This window comes from Colobus angolensis, unplaced genomic scaffold (assembly GCF_000951035.1).
Source record: "Colobus angolensis palliatus isolate OR3802 unplaced genomic scaffold, Cang.pa_1.0 Scaffold67, whole genome shotgun sequence".
Taxonomy (NCBI): domain Eukaryota; kingdom Metazoa; phylum Chordata; class Mammalia; order Primates; family Cercopithecidae; genus Colobus; species Colobus angolensis.
Genome location: NW_012120376.1, coordinates 5821979 through 5834871, shown reverse-complemented (window position 1 = coordinate 5834871; position 12893 = coordinate 5821979). Strand labels below are relative to the sequence as shown.

Here is a 12893-nt window from a genome sequence, read left to right as displayed (position 1 = left end):
AAAAAAAAAAAGAAGAAAAAAAGCTATACTCGGAGACGTGTTACTGCTTCTCTCCCTTCTACCCCGTTCCCATCCATCCGTTTATTTAGATAACCAGTGTCATTGGATTGTGGTTATCCATTTTCAGTATTTCTTTTTGCAAAAATAAGCATATTTATACAAATAGTTCTTTGTTGCACAGATAGTAGTATAATATGCATATGCACTTATAATTTGCTTTTTTCACCTAATAATATATCCTGGAAATACTCCATAGCAGTTCATGAAGGTCATCCTTTCTATTTTTTCCAACTACATAGTATTCTGTTGTATGGATGTGCTGTAGTTTAATCTCCTATGTTTGGGCATTTAGGCTGTTTTTACAATTTTATGATTAGAAATAATTGTTCAGTGAATAAACTTGTGCGGTATTATTGTAAGTATATCATCAAGGTGAATTCCTAGAAATAGGATTTCAGGGTCAAAGGATAAATGCATATGTAGTTTTATTAGATACTACAATTTCACATCATTGGATTTGTACCATTTTGCATTCCCATCAACAATGTGCAAGTCTAGCTCTAACATTTTATAAGTCTAGCTCTAACATTTTATAAGTCTAGCTCTAACATTTTATGATTTTATGAAAATACTGTTCTTGGCCAGGTGCGGTGGCTCACGTCTGTAATCCTAGCACTTTGGAAGGCTGAAGCAGGAGGATCATTTGAGGTCAGGAATTCAAGACCAGCCTGGCCAACATGGTGAAACCCTGTCTCCACTAAAAAACATATAAAAATTTGCCAGGCATAGTGGCGCATGCCTGTAGTCCCATCTACTCGGGAGGCTGAGGCAGGAGGATGGCTTGAATCTGGGAGGCGGAGGTTGTAGTAAGCTGAAATCATGCCACTGCACTCCAGCCTGGGCGGCAGAGCGAGACTCCATCTCAAAAAAAAGGAAATACTGTTTTTGGTCAGGTGTAGTGGCTTACGCCTGTAATCCCAGCACTTTGGGAGGCTGAAGCAGGAGGATCTCTTAAGCTAGGAATTCAGGACCAATCTAAGCAACATAGGGAGACCCCCATCTCTATATTTAAAATAAAAAGAAAATAATTGTTCTTGATTTCTAGGAAATTACATTCTAAGAAGTTAGACTGGAGGATGAGAGTGGAATGTTATTGGGGGTGGTGCGGTGATAGAATAAAATATTTATAAAGATGGAACTGTTACCAATTTTTAACATCCTTGGCTTAATGAAAATATTATCTACACTTAGTTGTCTTAAATAATTTTTATTTTTTTTTTGAGACGGAGTTTCAACTCTGTTTCCCAGGCTGGAGTGCATTGGCACAATCTCAGCTCACTGCAACCTCCGCCTCCCAGGTTCAAACGATTCTCGTGTCTCAGGCTCCCCAGTAGCTGGGATTACAGACGTGTGCCACCATGCCCAACTAATTTTTGTATTTTAGTAGAGACAGGGTTTCACCATTTTTGCTAGGCTGGTCTCAAACTGCTGAACTCAGGTGATCCACCCGCCTCAGCCTCCCAAAGTGTTGGGATTACAGGTGTGAGCCACCATACCTGGCCAATAATTTTCTTAGAAATAGACTATTTTTGCCTATTCTTTTGATAATTTGAATAGTACAGAATCAGTTCATGTTTGTTTTCTTTGTGTACTTAGGGCTTCTTAAATTCCTCTGAGCTTTCTGGACTTCCAGCTGGGCCTGACAGAGAAGGCTCACTCAAGGATCAGTTGGCTTTAGCAATTGGTGAGTATTTGTAAAGGTTCTGGAAACTGGAAATTAGAGACTGGATCTCTTGTTATCTTATTCCTCCAAATCTAGGTCAAGAATCATGTGCCTACAAGGGTCCGATGATACGATGAGAAGTGGTTTGTGTGTTAGATGTTAGGGAACATTAGGCATCTTAAAGAGCTCATATGCTGCTGGAGGAAGTGTCATTACCAAGCTCTAACCAATTGTTATATCTAGGGAAACGGAGTCCCGGGGTCATCAGAATTTCTAAATTCCTTAAAAGGATTTACATTTATGTCCAAAATCTCACGGGTTTTGGCTGTTTGCAACTAATTAAAATTATTTTCATCACTGTGCCAACAAAACAAAGCATGTCTTCAGGCAGAGATGGCCTTTTGACTTCCAGCTAAGTACTTTAGTATACACTATAGGGAAAATAGTACATTAAAGATTATTTCCTCTTCTATATAAAAGGTTGCAGGACAATTGAGGAGCATTGTTTTTAGGAATTTGATCTTTCTTTTCAAAAAATCTGGTTGTGAATTTGTAAAGATACATTCTTTTAGAGCCTGTTGGCTATAGGAACCGCATCTGGATCATTGTGATGGGCCTAGCGGGGATCTTGCTTTCTTCCTAAGTCCTTGATGTAGGGAGGGTGGTAGGGAGGAAGGGTTGGAGCTTGCTGGGAATTTACTGCTCATCTGAAGTTTCCAGTCAAAGCATCAATTCCGTTTTTATCAGGTCATCTTGTATTATCTATGATGTTTCAATGAGTCATGGGTGAGAAACCAGGCAGACAGCTGTGTATGGGGCTTATTAAGAAATTCTGGAAGAGCTGGGTTTTTCAACCTTGTCGGTTTCTGGGAATTAACTTGGGTATATGCTTTGAGCTATTTTAAAATTCGTTTTGGTTTCTGTATTCTCCTTTTCCATGACTTTTAGATATTACTATGGCTCGTCCAGGCATACTTTCTGTTTATGGTTCTCATAAATAACTCTGACAATATTATTTTTTCTATTTTTGATGAGGGCTTTGAGCTGTGGACTTTTTCCTGATACAAGGGATGATCAGGACTTATCTGTGTCAATTATGGAGCATTCAGGATGGTGGGAAAAAGTACTTAATTGCTTTGGAGTCAGATCTGAGTTTTAATTCTAACTCTGCCTTACTGGGTGGGTTACCTAAGTTCTCTAAGCCTAAGCTTATTGTAACAATAGCTGGCTTTTGAGTGCTCACTCTGTGCCAGATACTATAGTTAATGCTCTCTCTCTCTCTATATATATATATATAATTTTTTTTTTTTTCTGAGACAGAGTTTCGCTCTTGTTGCCTAGGCTGGAGTGCAATGGCATGCTCTCGCTCAATGCAACCTCTGCTGCCAAGGTTCAAGAGATTCCCCTGCCTCAGCCTCCCAAGTAGCTGGGATTACAGGCATGTGCCACCATGCCTGGCTAATTTTTGTATTTTTAGTAGAGATGGGGTTTCTCCATGTTGGTCAGGCTGGTCTCGAACTCGCGACCTCAGGTGATCTGCTCGCCTTGGCCTCGCAAAGTGCTGGGATTACAGGTGTGAGCCACCGTACCTGGCTGCTTTTACATATGTAATTTATTTCTCCCCCAAACCCTGAAAGGTAGGTGGTCTCATCTCTGTTTTAAAGGTGAGGAGACAAAGGCTTGATAAATTTAGTAGATGAGATTATGTCATTGAGTCACTTGCCCAAGGTCATATAGTCAGTAAAGAGGCAGAACTGAGACCTGAGTCACACATACTTGTGTCACCACAACCTATGTTTGTTTGTTTTTTGGAGAGAGAGTCTTGTTCTGTTGCCCAGGCTGGAGTGCAGTGGTACGATCTCAGCTCACTGCAACCTCTGCCTCATGGGTTCAAGTGATTCTCCTGCCTCAGCCTCCTGATTAGCTGGGATTACAAGTGCACGCCACCATGGCCAGCTGATTTTTGTATTTTTAGTAGAGACGGGGTTTCATCCATTTGGCCAGGCTGGTTTTGAACTCCTGACCTTAGGTGATCCACCCACCTCAGCCTCCCAAAGTGCTGGGATTACAGACATGAGCCACCACGCCCGGCCTCACAACCTGTTTTTAAGTACCAGAGTGCCTGGTACATAGTTGATGCTTCATAAAGGTATTCTTCACTTCCCCCACTCCCACTGCCCCACCCCATGCCCCTTTTCCTCTTTATACAAAAACTGAAAATGATGTCTCTTCATCTTACTGCATATCCTGTGTAAATGCAAAGGGACTGTCTTCCAAACTGGGCCTCTTCTGTTCTTATTTTGGTACCATCACAGACATCACAAATTGTTGGTGTGTTTGGTTTTTTGTTTTTGCTTTTTTTAATAGGAAAACTGGGAGAAAACATGACTCTTAAACGAGCTGCATGGGTGAAGGTGCCATCTGGGTTCTACGTTGGCTCTTATGTCCACGGAGCAATGCAGAGTCCCTCACTTCACAACCTGGTGCTGGGGAAGTATGGGGCCCTGGTCATCTGTGAGACGTCTGAACAGAAAACAAACCTTGAAGACATTGGCCGCCGCCTTGGGCAGCATGTGGTGGGCATGGCCCCCCTCTCTGTTGGCTCCCTGGATGATGAGCCTGGGGGAGAGGCAGAGACCAAGATGTTGTCCCAGCCATACTTGCTGGATCCCTCCATTACCTTGGGGCAGTATGTGCAGCCTCAGGGGGTGTCCGTAGTAGACTTTGTGCGGTTTGAATGTGGAGAAGGTGAAGAGGCAGCAGAAACTGAATAGGTTCTAGAGACTTTCGGCCCAGGAGGAATATTTATTTTTAGCTCTGGACATCATTACAAAAAGGAGTATTTCCCAAGCCTCTTCAGACCGAGAATGTATTTTTCATTTGAGTTATAACGAGATTATAGACTTCATGGGTAAAATTATTAAATAGTTATATAATAAAAATAATTTTTTCCTTGTTTGCATAATACTGGGTTTAGCTTTTCTGTGCCTTTCAAAAATAACGGGCGGGCCTTATTGACGTGATTGACAGTGTCTTGGAGAACAGGTATCAACAATACTGCTGCTCCCTTCAATATAGATTTATTATGGTGTTTCTGAAATTTCTAACTTACATGTTCTGTCTTCCACCTTTTATGACATAGAATTCTTTTCTGTTTTTGCTTTGCGATACTGTGGACCATGCTTCTGCCTCAGAACCTCCCTAGTTATATTACTTCTGCCACATGAAATTTTTTGGGATTACTGATTCAAACCTAGAGTTGTCTGGGAACTGTGGGTTCTCTTCTTTGTGATTGTCTGTAGTGTGCTTTGAAGGTGTTCTGCAGTGGTAGGCACACTGGTTCTGGCTTCATTTAATTAAATTAATAACACATGCCTCTGTTTCTCTTTTGGATAATGTGTGGGTGGGTGAGTACTGAGGTTTCCTGGCCAGCTGTAAGGCAGATTTTGACATTCTTGTGCCAGAAACAGAAATTAGAGTAGTCCGGTTATCCAGAGAGGTCACTTAACATTGCCTCTTTATTTCCCCAGTACTGAAACATTTCTTCCAACATAACATAAAATTACCATAACAAGCAAACCCAGAATACTGAAAATAACCGCATTTGTTCATTAGAGGTATCTTTATTTGAAAAGTTCAAAATGCTTTGAAATGATTTACAGGTTAAATAGATTTTAGAAATAATGATCTTAAAATTGAAAACAAAGGTAGGTCCTGGTATAATACTAAACAAAGCTATTAAACATTTTGAGCATTGTTTTTTGGTTCTCTTTCTTTCGATTTGTCCAGATTTATGCAGTTTTAGTGCTTTCTGCTGAGGCTTTAGCTAGAGGGCCACAAAACCCCAAAACTATGTGGTTAACATTTTAGGTATATAACAAGGAAGGAATGCAAGGATGAGAAAAAATGGAGAACAGTGATTTTCAGACTCTATTATATCTAAATTAAGTAGCTGAATGTCAGGCAGAAATTGGTGGATAAATTATTTCCTGATACTGGCACTATCTGCTCTCTTCTGTGGCCTTGCAATAGATATAGGCCTTCTTGCTTTAGAAAAGCCCCTTTTCTTTCTTCATTTGCAGCTGTTTCCAGCCAGGCAGAGCTGCAAATTGCCCTCTTGTGATGCCAAACACAGACACAAAGTCCTGTTCAGAGAGGTAATTCTAAGAGAGAAAACAAAGTTTCTAGTTAGAAGGAAGACATGACATCAGTGCCAACAGAAGTTGGGAAAGTCAGAGCAAGAGGGAGTTCTAGGTGGATCCTTGAAGAGGGAAGTAGGATGACTTTCTCAGAAAGGCTGTTAGAGATTTAAATTATTCATTGGAGAGGTGTTCTTCAGTTCAGGGAGTCCCATTTTGGCCTGTGACAGAAGCTTACTGGATTCACTGCTCTCACAGTGCCAGCAAGCACCAGTTTCTTGCCAGAAGGCAATAAATGGGTTATGTATTAAGGATGAATTATAGACATCAAATTTTGGCAGAATGAAGAACTAAATTGAGCCATGGTTTTCCTTGTTTTCTGCCTGTAACTACCATTTTTACCCAGAAATTTTCAAATGCATGATCTTATTGAGCATAAAATTCTTCTAAACATTTACTTAATGATTTATTGAATATTTATATACAAGTAAAGATTATTAATGTATGGGCTCTGCTTTCAAGAAAATTGTAGTCCAGATACTTGAGTTGGTTAGATAAGACATTGTGGGAAATCCAGAGTCCAGAGTCCATTCCCAAATCAACTTCTTCAAGGGGAAAATAAATTTATTCTTTTTTTTTTTTTTTCCGCCTCCTGGGTTTACGCCATTCTCCTGCCTCAGCCTCCCGAGTAGCTGGGACTACAGGCGCCCGCCACCTCGCCCGGCTAGTTTTTTTTTTGTATTTTTTAGTAGAGACGGGGTTTCACCGTGTTAGCCAGGATGGTCTCGATCTCCTGACCTCGTGATCCACCCGTCTCGGCCTCCCAAAGTGCTGGGATTACAGGCTTGAGCCACCGCGCCCGGCTTTTTTTTTTTTTTTTTTTTGAGACAGAGTCTTGCTTTGTCGCCCAGGCTGGAGCGCAGTGGAACGATCTCGGCTCACTGCAACCTCTGCCTCCCGGGTTCAAGCAGTTCTCCTGCCTCAGCCTCCAAGTAGCTGGGACTACAGGCACCTGCCACCCGCTAATTTTTGTATTTTTAGTAGAGACGGGATTTCACCATATTGGCCAGGCTGGTCTTGAACTCCTGACCTTGTGATCCGCCTGCCTCAGCCTCCCAAAGTGCTGGGATTACAGGTGTGAGCCACCGCGCCCGGCCAAGAAATTTATTCTTTTAACTCAAATATGTTAATTCATTCAAGCGAAACTTAAGAATGCTTGCTATCTGCTGGGCACTGTTGTAGGTGCTGAGAAGCTGAGAATATGATGGTGAACAAGACAAAGGTCCTTCCTTTTAAGGATATTACTAGAGGGGGAAATAGGCAATGAACAAGTATAAAGGGACTGGAGCGGATATGGGAAGCAGTATTAGGGTGGTCAGGAAATGCCTCCTCCGGGGGGGTGACACTGGGGCTGAGACCTACACCATGAGAAGGTGCTGGCGCTGTGGTGATTTGGGAGAGGGATGTTTTCTCAGGCACGAGCACTAGCAAGTGTAAAGGCTCAAAGGCTGGAATAAGCATGTTTAAGGAACAGCAAAGCAGCGGCTGTACTGGCTGTAGGGTGGTGAGTGATGAGGGTATTGGTATATGAGTTGAAATCAGAGAGCTAGGAAGGGGCCAGATTGTATAGGCCTTCACATTCTTTTTAAAAATGTAGTGGGAAGCTATTCGAGGTGTATTAAACAGGGCAGTGCCATATGTTTGAAAGATCCCTTTGGCTGTTGCGTGGGGAACGGATTGTAGGAACAGGTGGAAACCAGTTGGATTGTAGTATGTAGTCCAAGATGGCTGCACTAGACTAGTAGCAGAGAGATGGAGAGCAGTGGACAGAAGCTAGCTGATAGATTGATGTAGGTGGAGAGAAAAGAATCAAGAAAGAACCCTGTTTTTTTTGGTTTGAGCTCCTGGGTAGCTCAGATGTCCATTGAGCGGCTATAGCGTGCTGTGCCAGAACTGTCCTAGGCCATTTACTCATGGAGAGCTCCACTTCCAACAGACACAGTTCCTTCAGCCACTCACCTCCTTTTTGGCAGGGTTTACATCCTCAGGTAGCTCCTGATTCTGGTTTTTCAACAGAACTGCTATAGGGTAATATTTTGACTCACTGTCATTAGAATTCACAGAGAAGGTTGCATTCTTCATGTCCTAGGTAAGATAAGATAAGAATGTAGGCACAGGGAAAAGACTCCTCAGTGTCTGTATGGTTACAGTTCTAAATGTGTGTAATATTTAACATTTTGACTTGTGCCACGTCACCCTCTATAATCATCATTCCCCAAACCTGGCTGCATGTCAGAATCATCTGGGAATAGAAAATACTCAGATTTTGGGGTTGTTCTTGGGAAAGGTGATTCAGTAAGTCCAAGGCAAGTGCTGTATAGCCAGTTTGGCATACATGTTGTGCCGGAATCTCATTTGAATATTGGGATCACATACCTTCTCTTAGTACTTTTATTTAGCCCTGCATTTCCAGCCTTTAAATGACTTCAGGTTGTAGTTCTACTTAAATACAATTTAAAGATACTATATCAACATTAGCTTTAGAATCTGAGTTTGTAGAGCACAAAGGACAGAATTGCAGGTTTAAACTCCGGGTGCCATGCACTCCTCCTGAGGTTAAAGAACTGCTGGATTCCTGGCCAGAGGCTCTACTTCTTTTAACCATTAAAATAGGTGTAAATGGTCTAAGTTTCTATGGATTTCACTGTCAGAAACGAATAAAAATGTCATTTGGGTTAGAAGCTTATTTCTGAAAAATACTGCCAATGACTTTAATCTCTCCTAAATGGCAGAGTTGAATAATAAAACAAGTTTTCATTTTTTTTTGTTGTTTTTTTGAGATGGAGTCTCCCTCTGTTGTCCAGGTTGGAGTGCAGTGGCATCATCTCAGCTCACAGCAACCTCTGCCTCCTGGGTTCAAGCAATTCTCCTGTCTCAGCCTCCCGAGTAGCTGGGACTACAGGCGCCCCCACCACCACGCCCGGCTAATTTTCATATTTTTAGTAGAGATGGGGTTTCACCATATTAGTCAGGCTGGTCTCAAACTCTTGACCTTAGGTGATCCACCCGCCTTGGCCTCCCAAAATGCTGGGATTACAGGCGTGAACACTGTGCCCAGCCCCATTTTTGTTTTTAAACAGCAAGTCTGTTTGAAAATCTGGAAGTCAGGAAAATAAGGAACTTGGCTCTCAGACTTGCTTTTCTATTGATTACAAAAAATTTTTACATGAAAACAGACAACTATAGTAATACTCCTTAGTAATACTAAGGAGGACATGAGTTTTGCCCATGAGCATCTGTAGCGTTTGTGGGTTCTCTTTGGCTCTGGTTGCCTTTGTGGCTGGCTTCTCCCAAGAGCGAACCTGACTCACAGCAGTGATTCGCATGATAGCAGCAGCATCTCCCAGCTCTTCTTTTAATTGTTCATATGATTTTCCTGCCTGAGAAGGAGAGAAAACACAAGATGAGGTCTTTCTTATAGGGGAGGGACATCTTAGGTCTGGTCTGTGTCTTCAGGAAAAGCAAAAGAGCCAGGGAGTCAGAAGACATTTCAAGTATAAGTAAAAATGAAAATCCCCCCTTTTGGGTCCATGAAGGCTTGAAAGGTGCTTAAACATAATGCACATTCTTTGATGGTAAACTCTCAGTCCTCCCTATAAGATTTAAGAAAGAGCAGTTGAAGGCCAGGCGCGGTGGCTCATGCCTGTAATCCCAGCACTTTGGGAGGCCGAGGCAGGTGGATCACCTGAGGTCAGGGCTTCAAGACCAGCCTGACTAACACGGTGAAACCCCATCTCTACTAAAAATACAAAAATTAGCTGGGCGTGGTGGTGCATGCCTATAATCCCAGCTACTTGGGAGGCTGAGGCAGGAGAATCGCTTGAACCCAGGAGGTGGAGGTTGCAGCGAGCCAGATTGTGCCATTACACTCCAGCCTGGGCGACAAGAGCAAAATTCTGTCTTGGGGAAAAAAAAAAAAGTGTTGATTAGGAGTCAGGAAACCTGGCTTTCTGTTGATTAACTGTGACTTTGGACAAATAGCTCATTCTCTTAGCTTCCTTATCAATAAAATAGGGAACAGTACTTCTACTGGCTATCAGGATCATTGTACAGATCAAAAAGATGATGTGTATGGATACACTTTATAAACTGTTTATACTTCACACTGCTTATTGCTGAGACCTGCTGTGAATTGTCTACCTGGACTTCCTGCTGTGGCAGGTGGAAAAGAGGAGAAAAGAAAAAGGCAGGGAGCAGGACAGGAGTAGGGAAATGAAGTCCTGGTTTCACTGAGCCGTGAATCAATACCCCACCTTCCTGCCCACTGAGCTGTTCCTGGCAGGAAGTAAGAGCTTTCCCACTCTCTTTTCTTACACTCCAAATGTTAGGGTCCCAGGCTAGGAACCAGCCTGTGAAGATGGGAGGCTCAAACCCCTGCTTAATGATCAGGATTGGTGTGTCGGGATCTCGGCCACTGGGGTGAGTGTGCAGGTACTGCTGCGCTGTGGCAAGGGCACTCTTCTTCTCCGTTGCATTGGCCTCAGCCCCAATCCACAAGAACACCTGTTACGGTGGAGATGTAATATATGTTACTGTGTTCATACTAAGTACTAGATCATACACACTACCCTATCTTCCCCCTTTCTTTCGTGAACAATTCACAGCCTCAGAAAACTTTTTCAGCCTAATTTGTTCAGCAGAGAAAGGATTTCCCAGAATCAGCTTGATGTTTATCATTTTAATTGCTATATGTATCTTCCAGATCTGCCTTTCCAAATCGGAGCTGTCTCTGAACTTTAGCTTCCTGAATCCAGCTTCTTGCAGAACACCTCCTCTTGACTGCTCTAAGCACCTTAAAAATAACACCCTCAAGATGTAGCTCTTCTTTACTAAACTTGTATCTGAGTCTCCACTTCCGATAGGTGGTATCCATCTAGTCACCTAAGGCAGAAACTGGGAGTTTCCTAGAAACCCCCCGTATCCAATGAGTCACCAGGCTGACCAGCTTTACCTCCTAAGCATCTGTCAAATCTGTCACCATCCCTCCATCCCTACTCCACTGCCCTTATGTGGACCCACAGTAGCTCTTACTTGGCTATGACAATAGGCTACTGACTGCTGTTGTTCCCCCAAAGGCCCATATATCCTCTGCATGTGGAGTCCGTTGCTATTGATCCTAAGATTAAAAAGTGCATGATGATAGGATGACTTGATTTTTCCAAAGCAAGGTGGGAAAATGCCCAGGATGGTGAGTTTCAAACATCATTCTCAAACATCACCCCTTGCAAAAAAACGGAGGCTTTCTTTTGGTCACTGCTGACAGAGGTTTGATTGAGCTGGGGATGGTCCAGTGCTACCCTGGGTTTATCTAGGGTGGGGATACTACACAAAAACAACCCTTACTATGGGAGTCTTTGTCATGTTCTGAGTTCTGCAGCTGTGTCTTACCTGGTCCCAGGTATCTAGGAGCATCACGTCACCGGGGTTCAGGTCATCCTGGGTAAAGTCTGTGATCTCAGTGACAATGAATTGGCCAGTCTTATTGGAACATTCAAAGAGACGGGATTGGACATCTAGAATTTCCTGCTGAAGTCTGCAATACAGTCCATTTAAGGGCACCAAGCTGCTTAGAAATGTTTTTAAAACTGAGGTTTTAGCCTTTGTGCAATTCATAAGCCTGGCAGGCAGGGGGAGCCCAGAAGAGGAGGAGGCTGTGTTCCCATACCTTTTATCACTGGCATAGGGAGTTTTCCCTCCCAGTAGGTCCCAGAACTCGGCGGACTCCTGGCCCTCGGCCACAGTGTTCTCGCTGCCATCACTGAGAAGGCTGGCCAGCTCCTTAGCCATTGCCCGCTCATCCCCACTAGACCCCTGAGAGTGGGGCGAGGAGGGAGAGCACAAGTGTTAGTTGCACAGGGACACTTTGATGTGGAAAGAAAAGCATCTGAGACTAATAACTCAGTGTGCCAGGATCAGCTACCAAGCCACAGTCCCTCAGCCTGGGAAGACATACAAGTTTGTTCTAGTGCTGGGGAGTGGGGAGGAAAACAGTGTGGGGCAAAAAGCAGGACTAGGCTTTGAAACCCACAGTGGGTGTTGGCAAAAGTCACCTTCGTTTCAGCTTCAGTTGGAATTTAAGCACCTACTTTTGATTTTTTTTGTTTTAGAGAAAAAATTTAAATTTATTTTTAAAAGTACATACAGTAAAATATACTCTTTTGACATACAATTCTAAGAATTTTGACAAACAGAATCACGTTACTGTCACCACAATAAAGGCACAGAACAGTTTCTTCCTCAGTCTCTCCCAAAATTATCTGGGGCCATGACCCCTTTGGAGTCAAAGCCTCTGTGAATCCTTAACCTCTGGTAACCACGAATCTATTCTCCATCACTATAGTTTTGCCTTTTCCAGAATGCTATATGTGGAGTCATACAATATTTAGCCTTTGAGTCTGGCTTCTTTCTCTTAGCAGAATGCGTTTGAGATCTCTGTTGTGTTTACCAGCGGCTCATCCCTTTTTATTGCTGAGTAGTATTCCATCATGTGGATGTACTATTGTTTGTTTATCCATTTTCCAGTTGGGTTTTTTTCTGATAATGAATAAAGGTGCTATAAACATTTGTGCATAGGTTTTTGTGTGAAGATAGTTTTTTATTTTACTTGAGTAAATACCCAGGAATAGGATTGCTGGATCATATGGTAAGTGTATGTTTAACTTTGTAAGAAACTGTCAGCTGGGCGTGGTGACTCCCCACTGTAATATTACCCAGCACTATGGGAGGCTGAGGCAGGTGGATCACCTGAGGTCAGGAGTTCCAGACCAGCCTGGGCAACATGGCGAAACCTTGTCTCTACTGAAAATACAACAATTAGCTGAGTGTGGTGGCACACGCCTGTAATTCCAGCTACTTGGGAGGCTGAGGTAGGAGAATCACTTGAACCCAAGAGGCAGAGGTTGCAGTGAGCTGAGATCGCATCACTGCACTCCAGCCTGGCTGACAGAACGAGACTCTTAAAAAAAAAAAAA

The 12893-nt window shown here is 42.9% G+C and overlaps 2 protein-coding genes across 2 annotated transcripts in view; one reads left to right on the top strand and one right to left on the bottom strand.

Moving 5' to 3' along the window:
* TSFM (Ts translation elongation factor, mitochondrial) overlaps positions 1-4593 on the top strand; it is a 22567-nt gene extending 17974 nt beyond the window's left edge. The window contains exons 4-5 of the mRNA XM_011925983.1: positions 1657-1744; positions 4091-4593. Coding sequence (XP_011781373.1) covers positions 1657-1744; positions 4091-4497 — 495 coding nt within the window. The 3' untranslated portion in view covers positions 4498-4593. The remainder of the gene's footprint in view (positions 1-1656; positions 1745-4090) is intronic.
* A 780-nt stretch (positions 4594-5373) lies between these two features.
* Positions 5374-12893, bottom strand: part of AVIL (advillin) — a 22141-nt gene continuing 14621 nt past the window's right edge. Inside the window, exons 15-20 of the mRNA XM_011925984.1 lie at positions 11588-11733; positions 11311-11455; positions 10237-10425; positions 9234-9302; positions 7882-8007; positions 5374-5886 (exon numbers count right to left, since the gene is read on the bottom strand). Coding sequence (XP_011781374.1) covers positions 5773-5886; positions 7882-8007; positions 9234-9302; positions 10237-10425; positions 11311-11455; positions 11588-11733 — 789 coding nt within the window. The 3' untranslated portion in view covers positions 5374-5772. The remainder of the gene's footprint in view (positions 5887-7881; positions 8008-9233; positions 9303-10236; positions 10426-11310; positions 11456-11587; positions 11734-12893) is intronic.